This window comes from Spinacia oleracea, chromosome 6 (assembly GCF_020520425.1).
Source record: "Spinacia oleracea cultivar Varoflay chromosome 6, BTI_SOV_V1, whole genome shotgun sequence".
NCBI lineage: Eukaryota > Viridiplantae > Streptophyta > Magnoliopsida > Caryophyllales > Amaranthaceae > Spinacia > Spinacia oleracea.
In genome coordinates, this window is record NC_079492.1 from 44956538 (window position 1) to 44981318 (window position 24781).

The 24781-nt window shown below is 38.9% G+C and overlaps 1 protein-coding gene across 1 annotated transcript; it reads left to right on the top strand.

The window, feature by feature from the left end:
• Positions 1–5175: 5175 nt before the first annotated feature.
• On the top strand, positions 5176–6995 carry LOC110778471 (uncharacterized). Its single transcript, XM_021983022.2, has 3 exons — positions 5176–5449; positions 5731–6465; positions 6701–6995. Exons 2-3 carry the CDS (start codon positions 5892–5894, stop codon positions 6733–6735), a joined length of 609 nt encoding a protein of 202 aa, XP_021838714.1. The 5' UTR covers positions 5176–5449; positions 5731–5891; the 3' UTR covers positions 6736–6995.
• Positions 6996–24781: the final 17786 nt, after the last annotated feature.

Sequence of the window (24781 nt, forward strand, 5' to 3'; positions counted from 1 at the left end):
AAACACAACCGAAACACCACCGTAACACCACCGAAAGCGCAGCACCACCGAATCACAGCACCACCGAATCACCCCTGATCGAAAAAAGGGTGCACCTGATGAGAACGCACCCAATTTCGGCCATAATACGGACCCTAATCGCCCAACCCCTGGAGAGAATTATTATTATTATTATTATTATTATTGTTATTATTATTATTATTATTATTATTATTATTATTATTACTACTACTACTATTAAAAGTTTCAATAAGTTCCAATAAGTTCAGATAAGTTTAGATAAGTTCCAATAAGTTCCAATAAGTTCATATAAGTTCAGATAAATTCAGATAAGTTGAGGTCAAATAAGTTGAATAGAACGCACCCTTACCTACCAACCCACATACACCCCTACTCTCTACAAAAAAATCATTTAAAAATTCACACCCCCATTCACCACTCACCACCTCTTACACATTTCCCACTAACTATATTAAAAAAATACCCCACTATCAAATAACACCCATTAAATTATTTAGTCAATTCAAGTGTCTTAAACTCCGTAATGGTCAAACCGGTGAGGGTATTAATGGACGGAGGGAGTATTTATTAAAGTTGTAGTATCATGAAAAGCTGAAGTTCAAGGGCGGATTATTAGTTAGCGTAGGCAGTGGCGGAGTCACGTAGGTGGAAGGGGGTCTACCGACTTCCAAAGAAAGTTGGAAAAACATAGCTGAGGGATAAGAAACCTGTTATTATAAAAAATCGATCTCTTAGGTTATACTTAAAAACACCAGCGTCCGGAATAATCCTCAGAGACCATCCTTTAGATACAACTAGTCTTTTAGAGTTTTGAATAACTATGGGAGATAATCCTAAGAGTCCAGTCTTTAGAAACAGACGGTCTCGTAGAGTTTTGAATTTAAATATCAGCTCTCTTAAATTAAGTTATTCTTTTCATCACGCATATGAAACCCGTAGAGAATAATTTTGTACGTATTTCAATTATTGTAATATGAATATTTATTAACTTTAAAACGATACTTTTTTTTACTAATATATTGTGTGTTGTGGAAGATCACCAGACACAACACACTAAAAAATCCTGGAAACGCCACTGCAAACACCCCGAAAAAAAAAATCCTGACTCCGCCCCTGAGCGTAGGCTTGCAACCTGGATTGAAGTTATAGGTTTGGTTGTTTGGAGAATTTTTATATGGCATTTGTAATATGAAGTGAAATTGGTTATTTAAACATCAAATAATTACGCTATCAACGTGACAATTAATTCTAGATAGACGCTGGCTATGTTTGGCAACACAAGCTGAAATAAAGCTGAAACTGATAAGTTACCTGAAATTGATAAGATGATGTCTGAAACTGATAAGTTACCTGAACTGATAACCTACCTGGTTACGACAACTGTTTGGCAAAAGTAAATGTTTAGCTAACTTAAATTATACGATGATTATACAATTTATTTGCATTGTATTGAAATTTTATTATTATAATATATTTTACACTTTACCTATTTTCGTAACTCTTCATTATAATTTAGTAGACCATTACTTTTAACATGTTTTTATTTAAGTTTCTAGTTGTTCCTTATATACTTGCTCATACGAAGTATTAATTATATAATTATTGATCATTCATATTAAATAATTACATTTCCTAACAAATATATTTTCCCACTATGATACAGTGATACAAGAAATTTTGCTCCCATTTACTACCTACATCATAGTCAAATATACACAGGTGTCATATATTAGCGCTTTAATACCAACAAAATGTCAGATTAATGGCCTTGAGAAGCGAAGTAAAATACCGATGAAACTAATGTTGCGATAGGATTTCAGCACCTGATTTGCAGACGTTACTTTTAGTAGCGTCTGTATTTCAGTCATTTTCTCAGCATTTCAGCTCCTGAAATATGATTTCAAATGGATACCAAACACATATATTCATTTAAGCTACCTTAAATTTCAACTAGCTGATCATTTAAGCTAACTGAAATAAGTTACCAAACAGAGCCGCTATCAACGTGATAATTAATTCCAGATAGAGTAACGGTCTTGAGTAATCAGCATACCATCTCGAGTAACGCTATCAACGGGACAACCAGAGGCACTGAGATTAACAAATCTCAATCCCATTGATAAATGGCATGCAATTATGCAAAGCAAGCATAGTAGGACCTCTCTGTCTTTCAGTTTACTTAGTTGTTGTAATCACACCTTTGGCTTCTTTGACCAAAATGAGAAACATTAATTGATTGTCATTACATTATTACTCGTTCATTATTTTCAAGATTGGGTTTTACCCATGCACAATCCAAACATTTCTAACTTAACCAAAAAGATGATCGTTCTTGGACACAAAAACTGCGACTTCCAAATTATACGGGCCCTGAAATCAAAATGAATCAAGTAGTAAAAACAAAGTACAATAAAGGATATAGACATGTTGAGTGCAAAAGTCTCAAAAGGCAACTGTACATCATCGCTACTTCTATACTTGAAACTAGGGTGTTAAATCGGAGGAATAGGTTTAGGTTGGACTCATCGGATTTGGGTTGAAAGGAATCGTGTTGGAACATGATCATTTGGCTAACGGGTCGGATCAAATCGGCTTTGAAATTTAACTGATCGGATTGGGTCGGATATTTTATGCCCTAGTTCATATCAGATCGGGTTGTAAATGGGTTAGATTGTAATCGGGCTGGGTCGATCGGATCAGATCGGGTTGTTAATGGGATTAGCCGGATTATAATGGGTTTAGGTTCAATTCATATTGTATCAGACTAATATCAGGTCGGATTCATCTCTGATCCAGTTAATCGGGTAGCGAACTGAAATGGGTCGGATCGAAATAGATTTAATCGGGTTATAATGGGTTCAGGTTCCTGACAGTTCGGGTTCTTATCAGATCGAGTTATGGTAGCGGATTGTGATCCGCGTCGGGTCAATTAGGATCCAAATTATATTTCCGCACGGTTAAACTATAATATTAATGACTTAGTTAGGGGACAAAGACGATAACTAATTTTAATAATATTAAGAATTTTAGATCAATAGTATACATGTATAACTTGGTTTAATAATCGATAACGATGAATGAATAACTAATAAAGTTTATTATTACTTCGTATTAACTAAATATTATCGATGGTATAACGATCAATAGTATAAAGTTTATTATTACTCTTCGTATTAACTTCGTATTATCGATTGTTGGAGTCCAAAAGGAGGTTTTTACCACCATCTGTACGTTGATGTAATTTTTATCTACGATGTACTCAAACTCTAATTATGTTAATATAATCTCCTCTTTTACGTTAAAAAAACTTAATTCGAAGAATATATAAAAAGACATAAAACACTACAAAAATAACGAAAATAATAAAGGTCGCAACATACGATCTTTAAGCCGTGTCACAATGATGGCATGGCATGCTTATGTGTCCTGATTTAATTGAAAACTAAAATATTTAACTTATATAACCTAATATACATGTTACAAAAAAAGGTAAGAAAATCTTAATATTTTAATTTGTTTCTTTCTTTATATCGACAACCTGATTTACATATTGCATTTGGTAATAAAAATATTCTGATGACGCATAGCCTATGTACGTGGCGCCTATATGTGCCAATGAAACTGCGACACGTAAAATTACGACAACTAAAAGTTGTCACAACTTGTGACCTTTATCATCACCCAAAAATAATACTTACAACTGGGAAGAAAAATAGGTGATGATCGAGCAAATTAATAATAACAATTAAGTTTCACGATTTCTTTCTCAAAACAGTTCAATGAAACCCGCGTTATTTTGTTTCCTTTGACTAGTACTCACAGTATTTTTTTTGCGAAAATGATAAAGGTCGCAACATGCGACCTTTAAGCCGTGTCACAATGATGACATGACATGCTTATGTGTCATGATTTAAATTGGAAACTAAAATATTTAATTTATTAACCTATTATACATCTCTCTCTCCCTCCTCTCCCTCTCTCAAACCCTAGCTTCCATTAGTGAATTTTGAAGGGGCTTCCATCGATTTTATCGGTGGAAAGCCCCGATCTTTTTATTTTGTTTGTTCTTTTTCTAATTTTGTTTGAGTTTTAGGGTTTTAATAATACTTCCTCCTTGTGCGAGGAATTGTTCTCCCTCGAAAGATAGGGTTTTTCTTCTCCTTTTAGGGAGAATTTTCTTAGGTTAGAGGATCCTAAATTTCTGGTGTACGAGGGAGAATATTATTTAATTTCGCAGGAGAAATTGATTCAGCGATGAAGATTTGTGCGGTGTCGCAGCAGATGTCGGTTCTAAATCTACAGTCAATTGAATCAGATTTAATTTAATATCAAAATTACAACAGATCAAAAGACCCCCTCGTTGAAGGTTGTATCAAACAACGATGTGTTAGAGGGTATACAAGATGTTCGATGCGCGATGATCGTAATTTTGCAGAAAACGAGTTTTATTTGATTCGATTTGTTATGTATTTGATAGATTCAGATTTCTTTTGTAGATGTCGTATGACTTTTTATTAATGAATTAATTTTATTTCAAAAAAAAAAAAACCTATTATACATGTTTAAAAAAAAAGTAGGAAAATCTTAATATTCTAATTTGTTTCCTCCTTTATCTTGAATACCTTATTTACATATTTTCATAGTAAAAATATTGTATTGATAGTAAAAATACTATGATGATGCATAACCTACGTGGCGCCTATGTGTACCAATTAAATTCCGACACGTAAGATTGCGACAACTAAATGTTGTCACAACTGGCGACCTTTATCATCACCCTTTTTTTTTGATATGTTTTCTTCTTCTTTTCTTTCTTTTTTGACATAGCTTTTATGTGTTCTCACCTTAGAAACAAACTGCGTTGTCTGTTCCTTTCTCTTAGTCTCTCCCCTTTTTGTGTTAATAAGAGAATCTAACTTGATGCCACGTTGAATAAAAATAAAATGGAAACAAGCTAGAGTGAATTGCTTAAGAAAATATTTCCCTCAAAAAATTAAAATATTCTTAAGAAAATACGTACTACTGTTTGCTCATCTCATTAACTGGAAAATACATCAATAATAATCATGCCTAATAAAACTAACCACTAACATCCTAAATCCCTAAGAATCCTAAGACCCACTAACTTACTAAAACATATGCTCCTAATTATATGAAACATACTATCCCAAGGAGAGAAAAGAAGAGAGAAGGAGAGATACTGAATTTTGAATCAATCAATTAAACCAACATTTTAAGTATTTTCTTTTGCTTTGTGTTATTTTTCCTTGTTTCGGCATATTTATTTTTATTTTATTTTTGATTTTTTAGAAAAAGTTTTTTGTGCATTTTGTGCAGGTGCGGGATGAGGATGGTGCTCCCACCTACAAGACTGCAACATTCAATTAAGTGTTACTCACAACTTGACACAAAAATGAAAAAAAAAACGGTTAGAATATATGCAAATTGATTCTCATTATGTAATTATGTTAAGCATATATTCTTGCAATATTCTTGTAATATTTAATTTGTAATATTCTTGTAATATATTTAGGCTATAATTTAGGTAGTTTACTTAGTTTAGCATTATCAATCCTTTGTATAAATACACGTTTATGCTAATGAATAAAATCAAACATCATACTTCCTTTATGGTATCACAGCCTATACCCTAGCCGTGCCCTAACCTTCCTCTTTTTTTTTTTTTTTTCTTCTCTTTCTTATTGTCAGAAATTAAAAATGCTTGCAGATCAACTCAAGAATGTTGGAGCTCCGGTCAATAACCAACGACTTGTCCTTCAACTGGTGGTTGGGATAACATAGTCATATGCGGGTGTTGCTTCCATCATTCAACATTCTGATCCTCTTCTTGATTTCTCCAAGGTCAGATCATGCTCGTTCTTGAAGAAGCTAGCAACGACAAGCGCGCTGCCACCACCACTGCCCTTATCGCTACCAACAATCACCAAGAACCATTTGATGATCGCCCCTCCACGGTCTCTCATGGATCCAACAACAACAATAGGGGTTCTTCTCATCCTGGTGGTAAAGGTGGCGGTCGTGGACGAGGCAAGAACAAACATCACGGGGGTGGAAAGAGTGGTGGCCGCGGCGGATGTGGTCGCGGTGTCAGGCCCAGCCGCAGTCGCTGCCAAGCGGGTGGCAACCACAACAACAGTCGTGTCATCATTGGGCACCCACATACTTATGTTCTCCTCCATTCCCTTATACCACAAATGGATGGGCCAGACCCAATCACCAAAAACATGGACCGGCCAGCAGCTACAGGCCAAGGAATTCTTGGGCCTGGACCACACCAATCTTATGCTGCCTCTTATCACAACAATGGATATGGTTGTGCTCCTACGGACATCGAAGCGACTATGCATAATATGTCTCTCAATGTTCCCAACGACAATTGGTACATGGATACGAGTGCCACCTCTCACATAACATCCAACCAAGGTACACTGTCATCTTATTTCAAATTGAGCAAAAATCATCATATCACTGTTGGTAATGGTTATAAAATTCCTATTAATGGTTGTGGTCATGTCTCCTTTTCCCCGCCTAACCCCCCTTTATCTCTCCGAAATGTTCTCCATGCACCTAAACTTATTAAAAATTTAGTTTTGGTACGAAAATTTACTATTGATAATGGAGTTTCGGTTGAGTTTGACCCCTTGGTTTTTGTGTGAAGGACCTACGGACGGGATCACATCTAATGAGATGTAATAGCACTGGAGACTATACCCCCTCAAATCGGCCATTACAACTTCACCTTCGACTTTTGCTGCCATATCGTCATCCACATGACACGATCGTCTAGGCCACCCGGGGGATTCTATTTTCAACATTCTTAGAAAGAATAATTCTACTGAATGTAATAAGACTTGTAGAACTTTATTGTAATCCCCCGTAATTTTATTTATATATTTTAACGAATATTTAACATATTTAATATATATTTAAACATAATTTACGGATTTTAGAAACGAATATGTAATTGAAATATAATTATTTTATTTCATTTCGAATACTTTTAATGATTATGAAATCAAAATGTATTTTCGAGTTTTACTTTAAAACGAACTCGAATTTCGAAACCACGTTCTATTGAAATTAGAAAACAAGTCCTAACCATTTCAGATTCAGCAACCTAAATTCTACTCCTGGCCCAATTGGGCAAAGCCCAAACCAAACCCCAAAACCATACTCCCTTCCCTTTTCCTAATTCACGTAAAAAAAAAAAAGATCAGACTCCTCTTCCTTCAACCTCACGTACTCCCAGCCGTCCCTCTCTCAGCCGTGTGCTCCCACGCCGTCGTCCCAGCCGCCGACCACCACGCACGGTAATCTCAGCCCTCTCTCTCCTCTTGCAATCCTCTTTCTTTCTTCCTCTGTTTTCGGTCCTTCCCTCCCCCTCGGTTTTTTTCGTGCTTCCCTTAATCCCTCACGTTTTGCGCAGCAACACCGCGACCCAGCACCACCGTCCGCCGGTCAACCTTGCCGCGAGCCACCACCTGTCCGCCGGCCAGCCTTCTCTCTCCCCTTTAGTTCTTGGTTATTTCTTAAACCCTAAGTAACTAATTATTTTAATTAATTATAGTTGTTAATTTAAATTATGTTCTTGATATTAAATTTATAATTTTTATGGTTTGAACATGATTTTCAGATGTTGGTTGACATTAAAAACGAATTAATTTTCAGTTTTGATTAATTAAAATTAATTTAGGGCTTAATCATGATTTATAAATTTGAATTATGTTTTCTTGCATAAAAGTTATGGGTTTTGTGATTTAAATTATAAATTTAAGATTTTATGAATTTTATAATAAAGTTATTAATTTTCAGATTATCTAATTACATTGAAATATTGGTTTTTGGTTGTTTAAAGTATGAAATTCAAGGTTTTTATGATTATTAATCATGATAGGTTGAGTATGGATCATTGAATTGGTTGTGTTGAGATACTAGGTACGTAGATTGACCATGGTGAAGTTTTTTTAAATGAATTTATATTGCTGAAAATTTAAAGTACGATGTTTGCAAAAGTTGTCAACGAATTTCAATCACTAATTCAACAATTATGATTCTAGGAAATCAAATGTTTAAGTTTTGATATTGGGGAAAGTTCTAAATATGCTTAGGATGCATTTAGAATGCTTTATTATGGTTGTCAATGATTAGAAATTGATTGAGATTATTTATTGGTTGTTTTAGGCGGAGAATTCTCTTTAGGCGACTTTTGAAAGTGTTAAAGTGGCCTATCAGTCTGTTTACACAAGGTACGTATATACTTGCGTGCTTGGAATGTGTGCTAATTGTTGAAACCATGTTGAATTTGTTGTTGAACTTGGTGATGTTGATATTATGGACGAACTTGGTTATATGGAATGTGCATGTTTAATACTCTTGGACAAACTTATTGAACTTATTTTGCACTATGAGAACTGTAACATGTTAGTATGGATGATTGATACAAACATGTTGGTTGGGAACACTAGATTATTCTATATGATTGGTTTGGATCGATTGGTTGTTGTTCCCTTTCTATCTTTTCACTACTTTATGAGGGCGGTGGACCTTGTTTAGTAAGTTGAAACTTTATGCCCATATACAGGGTTGCTCATGGTTAAAGGAAAGGTTGGATAAATTGGAATGAGTCTTGATTGATGCTTTTATGATCACTTACTTAATTCCAAGATAAAAACAATTGTGAAAAAATGTGAATTGTATGTCTTATGTGATTGTTGAGTCATAACGAAATCTCAATTGTAAATCATGTAAAGTGAAACTGAGTAGCAATAGCTTTAGACTGTGCACGTCTAAAGTGACGGACAAACAGGAGTTGGGGTTCATGGTGGTAGCCCATGGCCTTTTCTGGGACCGGATTGATCACCATGTTCTATTTTTATTTAAACGTTCCTCGATATCGCAGGTCACTGAGGTTACGGAGTCGCGCCCGTACCTCGTCTTCCTTAGTGAAGACTTCTGGATGGACAACTCGGTCCATTGTCTATTTCAACCAAAATAATATTATTGTCATAAGTCTAGCCTAGTCTAGTCAAGTATGGTCGTCAAATTATCATGTTTTGTCTGCCCTTACTTATGTTTAATAGTATCATGTTAGGTTTCGTTTAATAGTATCATGTTAGGGTTCGTTTAATAGTATCATGTTAGGATTATTATTGTTTTAGTATGTAGTACTCAGCTTTGCTGATTACGTGCTTTGTTTGTGTGTGTTGATCATGGCTATGCCTTATTGATCCTGTGATGACCCATCTTTGGTGAGCAGTCTCTAAGGATCAATAAGCGTTGCCCATCTACAGGTTTGAAGATGATGCATCATTGGGGATCGGGATTAGAGAGCTTGTAGTTATATTTGCTTTATTAGGTGATTTGGTTTGTTAACTTAAATATGAAATTTGTCGTACTATTCGTATTTCCTTATTTCAGTTAATTGGTTTTGGACCTAATATGTAATAAGATTATTTATGAACCTACAAGTTAGTTTTATGTTTTCCACTGCAAAATTCTGAATAAGCCGTTACGTTTTCACACGGGCGATAATACTTTGATAATTCCCTACAGCTATGTTTAAAAAGGGGTATTTTAGAAAATGGGAATTGTCGGGGTGTTACAAAGTGGTATTTTTGAGCTAAAGGTTTTACTGACATTTCGTGTCTACCTTTTAAATTTTAGGCACCTAACTAACTAATTAGTTACGTAAAAAGAATTTCGTTGAAGTAAACTACAACTAGTGAATAAATTGAAAGTTATTAGTTAGAAATGTTTGAATTTATTTTAAAATTAACTCTTGAATTACGTGCTTTGAAATACGTTCTTGTTTATGTGACTTAATGTATTTCGTTTCTTTTTTTTTTTTGAAATTTAAATTAATATTTTCGTAATTATTTAAAAAAAAAAAAGAAGAAGAAAAAAGAAAATTTACTGCTGCTACAGTACCGGGAATTTTTTTTTTTTTTTTTTTATTATTTTCCTTATTATTATTTGTCGTCTAAATAACTATTCGTTTAATCAAATTAACTCTTATAAATCATTCTTGTCTTATTCTTTTATGCTTCAATGTTTGATATATTATGATTAGTTTGAGAGATGGGTAGCATAGGAAAGGGCATATAGAATAGAAGCATTATGTCTGCATTATGTCAACATGATTGTACTTTCTCTGCCTGCTAACTGTCGTGTCTTTCCTATGCTTTGCCATTGATACATATTCTTACTTGTTGTGTATTGTGGGATCATACGGTAAGCGAGAGTACTAATTACTAACATAGAAACTATGTTTAATTGTTATAGATCATTAATCATGTCTGGCATACAAGGAAATAGAATAGGGAGCAATTCTAACCCTATTGTTCTAAGCGATGATGAAAATGAAATGGATTACGAGTCTGACATTAACAGTTACACCAGCCATGAACTTGTTCTGCGTCAAGTTTTAAGAGCAGGAGAACCTGATAGTGATGATGAAGCCCTTCGTAAATTTGATCGTGCTAGAGGGCAAACTAGGGTCGATATTTATCAAGCTGTTTTGAGACCTGAAAGCGATTCGGAGCCTGAGTTTGAGCATGAATTTAGGTTTGAGTTCGAACATGAATTTGAGTTTGAGTTCGAGCATGAATTAGAGGTTGAGCCTGCGTTTGAGTTTGAGCCTGAACCCGAGCCTGAACATGAACCTGAACCTGAGCCTGAGCCAGAGGAAGCTAATCATCAACTTCAAGGTCTACGAAGATCCTCTAGGCCAAGAAAGGAAGCTTATTATTTTGATATGGATGATGATGATGAACTTAAATATGAGTTATTCACCCTAGAAGGTTATAGCGAATCAAAGGACAAGTCTGATGATGTTTCCCTTTAGCTTTGCTTGCATATTTAGTTGTGTGTGAGAAAAATGTTGGAAAATTCGCCCAACCATAGTTTATGTTTATATCGTAGAACCTTTTTACTTTATTTTGAGAACAGGTGTGTTAATATTTAGGATGGTTATCGACATTCTTCTGAGGAATAAAAGCTAGATTATTGACTATCTAAAAGATCAAGGTTTATTACGGGCACGCAAGGGGGAATGTTTTATTCTTTTATTCTACCTTATTATTCGTGATGTTTGAAGTTATTCCTTATCTCTCGGTTGAATGTTCTGCATGATTGTTCATTTTGTGTGAGTTTTGAATGTTGATGTGATATTGCATTACTAGAGGATAATATAAGTAAAGTTTGAACCTGAATTAGAGTATATTAATTTCAGGTCGCGCTCTAGGATGGCCAATAATAGTGAACTGGCTGCTGCTATTCGCCTCTTGGCGGAAAAACTAACCCAGGAAAGAACTGAGCGCCCCGATTCTGCAGGGGACATGTTTGAAAGGCTTGCGAAAGTTAAGCCACCATACTTTAAGGGGCAGGCAGACCCCACCTTCCTTGAAAACTGGATCAGGGAATTTGAGAAACTATTTGGGGAGGTAAACTGTCCTGAGCATATGAAAGTAGGCCAAGCTGTCCTCTACCTGAAAGATGAGGCCGACCTTTGGTGGAGGGAAAATGGGACTAGACTAAGTGCTGCAGAGGGATTCAATTGGGATTCTTTTATTGTTGCCTTGAGGGGGAAGTTTTATCCTCCTTTTATGAGGAAGCAGAAAGCACAGGAGTTTATTAACCTTAGGATGGGGAATATGACCATTGCTGAATACTACAGTAAGTTTATAGCTTTGTCGAGGTTTGCACCTGAGGTGGTAGCTACTGAGGAACTAAAGGCTCAGAGGTTTGAGCAAGGGTTAACCGATGAGATCCAACTGGGATTAGGCGGGGAAACCTTTACGTCCTTAGACATTGTGTATGGGAGAGCTGCTCATATTTATGGCCTGCAGACCAGGAGAGACAAGAAGAATGTTATTGTTGGGGATAAAAGGAAAGAGTTTAATGCTGGGGGAAGTCAGGGGAACTTCAAAAGGAATAGAAATGGAAAAGGTAATGGTAATGGTAATGGTAATGGTAATGGTAATTTCCAGGGAAGAAACAACCAGGGGAATAACTATAACAACAGAAACCAAACTGACAGAGTGTACCACTGCAGGAGGTGCAACAACAACCACCCTGGGAAGGATTGTAAGGGGGAATTGGTAATTTGCAACTATTGTCATAAGAAGGGACATAGGGAGTTTGAGTGCTTCACAAAGCAGAAGAAAGAGCAGAATGGTAGTGGGAGTAGTAACCAAGGGAAACCAGGGTTTAACCATTCGGGGAACCAAAGTTCGAAGCCTGCTGGGGCACCAAATAACCAGGGAAACCAAAACAAACCTGCCAATGGAAACAACAATAACAACAAGGCTCCTGGAAAGCTGTTCGTAATGAGTAGAAATGAAGCTGAACGTTCTGCAGATGTAGTTTCGGGTACTTTCTCTGTTCACTCCTTACCTGTTAAAACGTTGTTTGATTCAGGGGCAACTTATTCTTTTATTTCGTCCTCTATTGTTAAAAGTTTGAAGCTAGTAGATTTTGAGGCAATTGATTTACCTGTTAGTATGCCTACTGGTGCAACCATAAGGTGTACGAAATTATTTAAGAACTTGCCCTTGAAGATAAAAGATTGCACTTTTCCATCTAATTTGATAGAATTTAGTTTGGGGGACCTAGATGTGATTCTGGGGATGGATTGGCTAAGCTTATACAAGGCCAGGATAGATTGCGAGATTCATAAAGTAAGCCTAAAGAACCCTACTGGGAAATCAATATCATATAGACGTTTTGGGAAGTCTAGGAACTTTGGGGTGATCTCCGCATTGCAAGTGAGGAAATTGGTCAATAAAGGGTGTGAACTATTTTTCTGTAGTGTCCAAGATGTGAGTAAGGAAGTTGGGGTAAAGATAGAGGATGTCCCAATCGTAGGAGAATTCGTAGATGTATTTCCGGATGAGATTCCGGGTATGCCACCGGCTAGAGCCCTCGATTTTACCATAGAGTTAAATCCAGGAATCGCACCTATATCCAAAGCACCTTATAGGATGGCACCCCCAGAAATGAGTGAGTTAAAGACACAATTGCAGGACTTGTTCGACAAGGGGTACATTAGGCCTAGTGCATCACCGTGGGGAGCTCCAGTATTGTTTGTCAAAAAGAAAGATGGGAGTATGCAGCTATGTATTGATTATAGGGAGTTGAACAACGTAACAATAAAAAACAAATATCCTTTGCCTAGGATAGATGACCTTTTTGACCAGTTGAATGGGGCAAGTGTATTCTCAAAGATTGATTTGCGTTCGGGATATCACCAATTGAGGGTAGCTGAGAAAGACATTCCTAAGACTGCATTTAGGACTCGTTATGGCCATTATGAGTTTACAGTAATGCCTTTTGGGTTAACCAATGCACCCGCCATATTTATGGATTTAATGAATAGGATTTTCCATGAATTCCTAGATAAGTTCGTGGTGGTATTCATTGATGATATTCTGATCTATTCGAGGAATGAAAAGGAACATGATGAGCATTTGAGGGTTATCTTGGAGACGCTTAGGAAGAACCAGTTGTATGCAAAGTTCTCTAAGTGCGAGTTCCGTCTGGAAAAGGTAGCATTTTTGGGGCATTATGTGTCAAAGGAAGGAGTCTCTGTGGATCCTGCCAAGATTCAAGCTGTGAGTGAGTGGCCTACTCCGAAGAATGTGTCTGATATTCGGAGTTTCTTAGGTCTAGCTGGGTATTATAGGAGATTTGTGAGAGATTTCTCAAAGATAGCAAGACCCATGGCCAACTTGATGAAGAAAGAATCAAAATTTGAGTGGAGCGAAAAATGTGAGGATGCCTCCCAAATTCTCAAAGAGCGTTTAACCTCAGCACCTGTTTTAACCTTGCCTGATGGGAATGAAGGGTTTGAGGTATATAGTGATGCGTCGAAGAATGGGTTGGGGTGTGTATTACAGCAAAATGGGAAGGTGATTGCGTATGCGTCGCGTCAATTGAAACCATATGAGGATAATTACCCTACCCACGATCTAGAGCTAGCTGCGATTGTTTTCGCTTTGAAAATTTGGAGACATTACCTCTATGGGGCAACATGTAAGATCTTCAGAGACCACAAAAGCCTAAAATACATTTTCACCCAGAAAGATCTCAACATGAGACAAAGAAGATGGTTAGAGTTGATCAAGGACTATGATTTGAACATTCAGTACCATGAGGGGAAAGCAAATGTAGTTGCCGATGCATTGAGTAGGAAATCTAGCCATAGTATGAATGTCTTGGTAGTGCCTGAAGAGTTGTGTCGAGACATGCAGAGACTTAGCCTGGAAATAGTAAATCCTGGGGAAACCAAAGCAAAACTGAGTGCATTATCGTTGGGGTTGTCTATATTCGAGGAGATTAGAGAAAGTCAAGCTGGGGATGAGTACTTAGAGAAAATCAAAGAAAAGATGGGTCAAGGGAAAGAAGTAGATTTCAAGATTCATGAAGATGGTAGTTTGAGGTTCAACGGGAGATGGTGTGTACCACAGAAGTGTGAAGAACTCAAGAGACGTCTTATGGATGAGGGGCATAATACTCCATATTCTGTGCACCCTGGGGGTGACAAGTTGTACAAAGACCTGAAGCAAATCTATTGGTGGCCTAATATGAAACGGGAAGTTGCCGAGTTTGTGTCTAGATGCCTAACCTGTCAGAAAGTCAAAATAGACCACAAAAGACCCATGGGGAAAGTTCAACCTTTAGAAGTGCCTGGATGGAAGTGGGATTCCATTTCTATGGATTTTGTTACTGCCTTGCCTAGATCAAAGAACGGAAATGATACCATTTGGGGTTATTGTGGACCGTCTAACAAAATCAGCCGTGTTTATTCCGATTAAAGAGACATGGAAAAAGAAACAGCTCGCAAAGACTTACATTAAGCATGTAGTGAGGTTGCATGGGGTCCCAACCGATATTATCTCAGACCGTGATTCAAGATTCCTCTCGAAATTTTGGCAGAAGGTCCAGTTGAACCTTGGGACAACTTTGAAAATGAGCACTGCTTTCCACCCTGCAATCGATGGTCAGACTGAGAGAACTAACCAAGCTATGGAAGATATGTTGAGAGCTTGTGCAATTGACTTTAAGGGTAGTTGGGAAGACCATCTAGACTTGATCGAATTTTCATACAATAATAGTTACCATGCAAGCATTAAGATGGCACCTTTTGAGGCACTATATGGGAGAAAGTGTAGAAGTCCCACATGCTGGAATGATTTCAGTGAAAATATAGTTTTTGGGAACATAATTCATTGAGGAGACTGTTAGGAATGTAAAAATGATTCAGGCTAGAATTCAAGCTGCCCAGGATAGGCAAAAGAGTTATGCTGATTTGAAAAGAAGAGATGACGAATTTGCAGTAGGTGATAAAGTGTTCTTGAAAGTATCACCAACCAAGGGTGTGATGAGATTTGGGAAGAAGGGCAAGCTAAGTGCCAAGTATGTAGGACCATATGAGATTCTGCAACGAATAGGGAAAGTAGCATACAAGTTAGCCTTGCCAATGGAGTTCTGTGAGGGGGGTCGAAAAAGCACGAGGCTAATGCGTGACCTCGTCCCTCGTGGGTGTGACGATTCTTTTATTCAATCAAGTGTAATTGGATTTCCTGTGAGTATACACCCAATTGACTAGTAATATAGGAGTCGCCATTCAGTTTTTAACGACAATGAGAAAAACTGACAAAACCCGGTTATCGTGACATAAAGGGAGTGCAATTATGTTTGGCCACGACGGCCGTAGGTTCCCTTGTGATCCCTGGTGTGGGGATCTCTCAACATACACCCGCAAGGTAGAGATTGAGGGTTCGGGGGACTGTAACTATCGAGAGGAGTACTTCGCTCGTCGATAACTCCAGAGGCAAGATATCCTTACTAGCTCAGCATAAATAATTGAAGGGACATGCGTTAACTATTAAACTAATCTGAGTTGATTTTAGCAATATGCAACATATAATACTAGATCGATCGTGATTATCTGATTTAAGTAGTATTAAGGGACCTAGCATGATAATCCGATTTCCCGAAAATATTATATTTGTTAGGCGTGATAGAACAATCAGATTTACTTAGTTTAACAGTTCATAAAAAGGGCGAGGAAAGCAGTTAAATCATTTAAAAGGGACACATTATGACGCACCCTTGAGAGGTGCGTCACGGTTCTCAGAAAACTAACCACTTTGACTTTGCTATTTCTCCTTTTTATTTAACGAATCTCAATTATGGGACAGGATACATTCTGTTCAATTGATGGATCGATTGCGACAGAACGCGTGAACAGTTTCGCAGCGTGAGGCTTAGGCTAAGGGTTGGAGTCAATACTCAGAATATGAATTGTGTGTTGTGTGTGTGTGTGTTTCACGTCGAATTTGGGGCTGTATTTATAGGGAAGAGTTCGTGGAAAGATAGAATTGTAGAACTCTAATCCACGAGGAATTAGGAAAAAACACGTCCCAGGTATTTTCAGCGCCCAGCTCTGGGCGTCAAAGATTTCGGCGCCCAGCTCTGGGCGTTGAAAATAGGACCCATGCAAATTCAGCGCCCAGGGTTGGGCGTTGAAATTGCTGTTTGGGCCGTTTTTTTGTCAGATTCGGATTCCTGAAATCTGTAGTGTTTGAGACTTAATCGAGTCTTTTAGTGCGTATCAATTTCATGACGGAATGCATCTGGGCCCGTTACGAACTCTAGGCTCGTTAGGATTTTAATTAATACGTAACTCTTATTTCCGAATCATATTAGGAATAGGATTCTCGCAGTTTTCTATCTCATTTAGGATTTATGTTGGAGTGCAACACCTAATTCTGACAGGTTTCTATCTTTTATGACTTGCCACTTTTAGAAGCTACCTTTTACGGCAGTTACTATTTTTAGCAGGTTTCCATAAATAGCAGGTTTCGGGTGAAATGAAAAGGGGAATTGAGATTCGTTATTTTATAGGAGATGCGTTGTCAAGTGGAGATTTACGCTTTCATCATCGAACCTTTCCCTTTCGGGAACGGGGACAAAAGTAGGTGTCTACAGTTAGCCCCCACTTTGACTGAGTCTTGGAGTAAGACGATGGTCAAAGTATTAGACAGAGTGCGTCACACAAGCCATGGTGTATGTGACCTGTTTTGCGAGGGTCTCACGAGCCCCCGAGTGATAACATTTGACTTAAGGGTCATCACTTGAAATGTCGACATATTCCTCACGTGTCATTGAGATTTGTCAACGGATAGTATAGAATACTCCCTCACTTTGTCATTGGAAGTATCTAAAGAGGCGTAGAAACTCCCTCACTTTGTCATTGGGAGTAGCTACAGATGTTTTCGAAATCAAAGCTATAAAGTGTAATTGGGCCTGGCCAAGTCCAATCACGAGGTAAAAATGTTTTTAAAGATTCTCATTTTCAGGGCTAGCTAAACGAGAAAACCCCTTGTTTTTATTGGACGTAAAACGAAGGAAAATCCAGCACATCGCTCTTTTTTGGAAAAACGGAAAACCAATCCTTTAATTTTTGGAAAAAGGGAAAACCAGTCCTTTAATTTTTGGAAAAAGGGAAAACCAAAAAAAGTTATCGCTGCAGTGACTAAGGACCTGCGCGGTTAGTGGCGCAGACCCCGCCGGCTAAAGATGGCGAGCCTGTCCGCTAAGGGTGGACACCCCGTCCGATAGAAGTGGACGAATCTGTTTTTGAAATTTGAAAATAAGGACCTACGCGGTTTGTGACGTAGACCCCGCCGGCTGAAGATGGCGAACCTGTCCGCTAAGGGTGGACACCCCGTCCGATAGAAGTGGACGAATCTGTTTTTGAAATTTGAAAATAAGGACCTACGCGGTTTGTGACGTAGACCCCGCCGGCTGAAGATGGCGAACGTGTCCGCTAAGGGTGGACACCCCATCCGATAGAAGTGGACGAATCTACTTTGAAATTTGTTTGTGCTTTTTGAAAATAAGGACCTACGTGGTTTGTGACGTAGACCCCGCCGGCTGAAGATGGCGAGCCTATTTTGAATTTGTTCTATTTTTCGAAAACTGAGGTCCTGCGCGGCTAGTGACGCAGACCCCGCCCGCTGAGGGTGGGCGAGCCCTGTCCGCTGAGGGTGGACGTCCCTGAATTCATTTTTTCGATAGGGAACTCGCGCGGTTCGTGGCGCGATCTTGCCCGATTGAGGTGGGCGAGTCCCTATTTCATTTGTTCTTGTGATTTCTTTGAGAATTTCTTTTCTTATTCATTCTCGCAGGAGCGAATTCTTTCGAGGGATGCTCGGAATTAGTTGTAACCTGAATGTGGGTTGACAATGTGTTTAGATGGACCGTGGTCTCGTGGTCATCACCTTTTCATGGTTTTGAGCTAGTCTTTTCGGCTCAATTTTGCCACTACCTGGGTCCTTGATTAGGGGACTATGTATAAGCATCAACGGCGACCTTTGTCTTGAGGTCGTAAACCCGTTTTATTTTTTGAGACATCCAAACACGAGACTTCGTACAGCGTTAGTCCGGAAATATTTTTTTAACTTTGCATAATATATATTTTCCTTCGAGCCCCCAAGCATTGTTGCTTGACGGTCAGTTCTTGTCAAAGAGGTTCCTTGCGGATAAGCATTTTGTAATGTCCTTGATCGTGTTTGGGATTGTGCTCGTAAGTGCGAGCGATCTTTGTAGTGGTGTGCTACTCTTAACAAAGCCGTGAGGTGCGACTTTCAGTAAAGAAATCGGCAATTTTCAAGTCGAATGAATATGGCAGTGCCCTATAGAAGTCAGGGGCCTTTTTGGGTCTGGGATCATTTTCGGCGCCCATGCCTGGGCGTTAAAGATTTCGGCGCCCAGCGCTGGGCGCTGAAAATGATTTCACAGTTGGCCTTTTGTTCGTTTGTTTTCTTTTTTTTTTCTTTTGAACGCGTTCGTAAATGTTCGATATTTAGAAAGATGATATGTATGTGCGAACGAGCGTTCATTGAATGACCGTTTGTGTGCGGTCCATTAATCAGTTTGTTTGAATCATTTTTTTTTGAGCAATGACTGATTGTGAATAGTTTGCTTAGAAGCTTGATAGGGTTCAGGCCCATTCATGAAGTGGGCTCAAACATCGTGCCCTTTCGATTGTTCAAACATTTGCTTCGAGATTTTTTTATTTTGCTATGGTTGTTTCGTAGCTTGGAGCCCCCAAGTATGCATGTTGGGATGCTTTCCTTTTGGCGTACGATTTTTGTAGGTTCTTTCGAGAAAGATGCCTTGGGGTTCCGCTCGTGTAGGTGCGAGCTATCCCTTTCGTGGTAAGTAATATTTGGCTACCTTTTAATCCTTAATGTAGAAGTTGTGTGGCTTATATTTTGAATTTGGGCGATAAGTAGTCTTTGCCTCTTTTACACGTGCTCTTGGTCGTGCCTACATTAGTGCAATATGCCTTACTCTTTTTTTAGACTTGTACCGTGGGATGGTTGAACTTATGGTGCGACGTAGGCTTGTGTGGCCTAACAACAGGTATTAGAACATTTCTCCAGGTGTTGGGATATCATTATTATTTTTTGCATTGGAGTACTTCATCACGCCTTGTTCAGGTGCTCGAACAAGTGTAGCACCTTCTGCGTGGGTGTGCACGGCTTATTACTTCGTTCGATGCGAGGATTCATAGGTGTTTCTTTCTTATTTTTATATATGGGCAAAACTTGGCTAGCAGAAAGATTCAGCGCCCAGGCTGGGGCGCTAAAGATATCGGCGCCCAGCTCTGGGCGTTGAAAATGATTTCTGGGTATATTTTGACAGTTCTTATCCTTGATTTTTTCTTTCGCTTTTGCTTTGGAACGAGGTAGACTGTGTAACGGGCGCTTGTAGGGTGAGCGTTATGTGCAGTAGTTTGATCGGAGTTTTGTTGACTCGCGATTTTCAGTTACCCTTGTTAGTGGGGTGACTTTATATATTCTAAGTAGCGCTTAGAATTTGGGAGGGGTTGTAGCCACTCTAAGGTTCATTTTACACGATCAAACCTTAGGATTGTGTCCCTAAGACGTATGTACATCATTAGCGTAGAGAATTTGTGGTAAAATCGTCATTTCGAGCATTTTTAGAGTGTTTTTCTCAAGCCCCCAATTGTAGCTACGGGATTGGCTTGGTGCTATAATGCTTTGCATACGTTTTTATGCATTCATGGTGACACGGATCATGAATAGTTTGAACCAGACTCGTTTAGTGCGAGGTACGTTCGAGTAGTGATCTGCTACTTCTCTTGTAAATGCCGTATTGTTCGACATTTCCATGGTCAAGGTAGTCACATGTCGAAGTGTGCCTTGACCAAAAGCTAGGTGCCTTTCTTTACCCATAATCATATTAAAAATCTTTTTGACTCACTTGCAACGTTGAGATAGACGCATACTAAGCTTAAACCAACGACACTTTATTATGTTCGAAGAAGTCTTTAAAAAATTATTTGAAAATTATTTAAAATCCGAGTCTTACTGTGTACAACCCGAGGTGTCCTAGGCAAGTTGATTTATAGAAAGGTTCGTACAGGATTACATGAGTGAATCAAAAATACTGTTACGATTTTTGGAATGCTGTCTAAGGATTTGCTGGAAGCCAGGGTGCTGGCGCCAAGATTTTACTTGTGCCCGTGCGGCACATGCTTTAGGCTCTTAGGGCCATCTTTTCCAGAATTGCGGGAATATAAACGGTTGTCAAATTGACTTAGATTCACTTGGTGTATGTGCGTACAAAAGGTCAAGGTATACTTAGTTATTTCCCTAGCTCTTTCACTTCAAATTTTTAGCCCCCAATTGCTATTATGTCTTCCCATTAATGATGCTTTTAGATTTCGATTTTAGATGCCCGTGTCATATGTCTGAGTAGAGTGAGCCTTGGGTAAGTGCCAAGTTCTATTGACAATGTCTGATTTTTTTGTTTTCAAAGGGGATTCGCAAGCATTTGGATTACCATGAACGGGGGCCCTGAGTTCGAAGGAACGATGGGGCGATGCCGTAGAACAATCCTCTTTATTGCAAGCTTACCGCCTTTATTACTTGTTGGCGATTATGACTGTGTCTAGTGGTGAAAGAAGGTCTTTAAGCGAACGACTATGTCTAGTGGTGAAAGAAAGTCTTTAAGTGAGTTAGTTCGCTTTAGGGAGGGTCAAGTCGAGTATTTTAGAGGTCATGGACGCTTGCGCTAGCCCCCATTCAATTGAGGCAAATCGATCTTTTTGAGTCTTGGCTAAGTGCCTAGGAGTGTGAGTGCTCCTTCTGGCAAGGGTGCGTGCCCTTATTATTTCGATGTGTGCTCATTATTTTTGGCATCTTGGTGACTTGGATTCTTCCTTTTAAATTTTTTCTTTCGACTTGGGTTGCAAATAATTAAATTTCAATAAGGGACTTCTATTTTTTATTCTTATTTTTCTATAGGCTTTCATATTTTTGCTAATTGGTTGGACCGAATCATGGATTGCCTACGTATCCGCCTTAAATAGATTTAATTTGGAATCAGGTCTTGCGTAGTTCTTAGTCAGAAAATGGTTTTTTAGAATGCCGATTTTAAACAAGTACGTTCTGAGGTGGAAACATATTATTTGAAACGGTAGAGTAAGTGAAGTTTATTATTATTTTAATCTGTTGCTTTGCCGTAAGCCAAAAATTTGTTTTATATTTTTTTGAGTACATGTATATTTTTTTTGGTGGTACGTATATCTGAATACGTGCTGTACCCCTCCAAGTGTTCGTTATTTTTCCGTGCATGTGCGGATAAAATGACGAGCACTTCTGGACAAAATTTAGCAAGCAGGGAGATTCAGCGCCCAGGCTGGGGCGCTAAAGATTTCGGCGCCCAGCGGTGGGCGCTGAAAATGTTTTCTAGGCGGATCTTTTTTGGTGCGCTAAATGCTTCTTTTTCTTTTTAGACTAACTTTAGAGGCGCTTTGCAAAGTTTCTTTTTTATTATTTATTATTATTTTTTTTTACGTTAAGCGTAGAATGTACTTTTCATTTGTCTTTTTTTTTTTTGTTTTTGTGACTCAAGACGGCTTGAAAGATGGGTTGAATGAGATAGGGTAATTTGTATAGGTATTGGTCAAGCATAAGGATTACATCTGCTAGGATTCACATTTTACGGCCTCAGGCTAGTGTCACGGGTTTACATCAATCAAGGCCAATGAGTAGCATAGGGACGGCTCAAGGGTATATCAACATGACGTATCCAAACAAGTTATATGGTCATTATGCTAATGGTGGTGTAAGAGCAGGTTTGGACTTTGGAAATGATGGGCATGACGCACGTGTCAATGGCCGTGCGTGGTTTGCGGTTGATAACTGTAGACACCTACTTTTGTCCCCATTCCCAAAAGGGAAGGTTCCATGATAAAAACGTAAATCTCCACTTGACAACGCATCTCCTATAAAATAACGAATCTCAATTCCCCTTTTCATTTCACCCGAAACCTGCTATTTATGGAAACCTGCTAAAAATAGTAACTGCCGTAAAGGGTAGTTGCTAAAAGTCGTAAGCATAAAAAGGTAGAAACCTGTCAGAATTGGGTGTTGCACTCCAACATAAATCCTAAAAGAGATAGAAATTGTAAAAGGAATTCTATTCCTATCGCAGTTCGATAAAAGAGTTAACGTATTAATTAAACTCATAACGAACCTAGAGTTCTTAAAGGGCCCAGACGCATTCCGTCGTAAATTGATACGCACCAAATAACTCGGATTAAGTCTCTTAATGAACTCCGTACTCTAGAGTCCAATCTGACAAAGAATTCTGCCAGACCCTATTTTCAACGACCAGCCCTGGGCGTCGAAATCTTTGACGCCCAGAGCTGGGCGCCGTAAATACCTGGGACGGATTCTTTTCCTAATCCATTTCGTATTCAAATTCCTGAAAAACTATCTTTCTACGCCACTTTTTCCTATAAATAGACCCCTAAGTTCGACGTGAAAAGAACACACACAACACACAATTATATTCTGAGTATTGACTCCAACCCTTAGCCTAAGCCTCACGCTGCGAAATCGTTCACGCGTTCTATCGCAATCGATCCAAAAATCGAACAGAACGTATCCTGTCCCATAATTGAGATTCGTTAAATAAAAAGGAGAAATAGCAAAGTCAAAGTGGTTAGTTTTCTGAGAACCATGACGCACCTCTCAAGGGTGCGTCGTAATGTGCCCCTTCTCGATGATTTAATTGCTTTCCTCGCCCTTTTTATGAACTGTTAAACTAACTAAATCCGATTGTTCTATCACGCCTAACAAATATAATATTTTCGGGAAATTGAATTATCATGCTAGGTCCCTTAATACTACTTAAATCAGATAATCACGATCGATCTAGTATTATATGTTGCATATTGCTAAAATCAACTCAGATTAGTTTAATAGTTAACGCATGTCCCTTCAATTATTTATGTTGAGCTAGTAAGGATATCCTGCCTATGGAGTTATCGACGAGCGAAGTACTCCTCTCGGTAGTTACAGTCCCCCGAACCCTCAATCTCTACCTTGCGGGTGTATGTTGAGAGATCCCCACACCAGGGATCACAAGGGAACCTACGGCCGTCGTGGTCAAACATAATTGCACTCCCTTTATGTCACGATAACCTGGTTTTGTCAGTTTTTCTCATTGTCGTTAAAAACTGAATGGCGACTCCTATATTACTAGCCAATTGGGTGTAAACTCACAGGAAATCCAATTACACTTGATTGAATAAAAAGAATCGTCACACCCACGAGGGACGAGGTCACGCATTAGCCTTGTGCTTTTTCGACCCCCTCACAGTGGCGACTCCACTGGGGATAGTGAAGGAAATACTCGTGTTTGTAGGTAATCAAAATAGCCGAAGGGTCAAACGATCCTACCCCGCGTTTATTTCCCCATCAAGTTGGGACGACCTGAAAATCAGCATATTAATGTGAACGGGCAGAACAGCATAACGAATCTCGGCTCCCTCGGGAGTTGGGACTAAGGATACCTTTTTTCGCCAATAGGGGGGTGCATACGCCGCGCATGTTGCCCACTCGGTACTTGTGCAGGTAGTACACCTATCCCGAACCCAATCGCTCGCTCATTAGGTCCCTCTCGCCTGCATGCCCCCTTGGCTTGCACTTGCGGGTTGGCCTCTTGAGCGAAATTCGTCTGTTGAAGACACTACCTCGACCGGGGCATGTGTTGGATCTACGATAGAAGCGGTACCAAGCCAGGCGCAAATAACTACCTATAGAAGCCTATCACAAACTACGTGACATATTTAATTTTCAAATCCATGTTTGTAATGTAGTTATGTGTAGCGAACTGTGTGACTATGTTATGATTGTGCGTACGAATAATGCTAGACAAATTATGCTAGAAAACCAACGACCTTAAAAAAAATTGCCCAAACATTCATGAACCAATTGGCCAAAGAGTTATACCAAAATACGTGTTCCGCAAGCCCGAACGATCGCCACAAAAATAAGCGACGCTCGGGATGGCCGTAACGAATCCCACAAATGCTGCACAACGCGTAAAGGACGTTATAAGGCAAGCACGCAAATTTAAAGTCGCAAAAACAAAAGTAGACGAAAACTGAAAACCAGAACCAGCAAGGGACGCATTTTCAACGCCCCTGGCTGGGCGCCGAAATTTCTCACGCCCACTGCTGGGCGCTGAAGTTGCTGCCTGGCCTTTTGGTCAGGCACATCAGCCTCGGTGCCCACGCATGAAGAACATACGTAGCAAAAAAAAAAAAAAAACTTTTCGTGAAAAAAAAATTGCTACGAGGGCGTAAGAAAAGGCACTCGAATCTAAAATCGACTAAAAAATAAAAAAT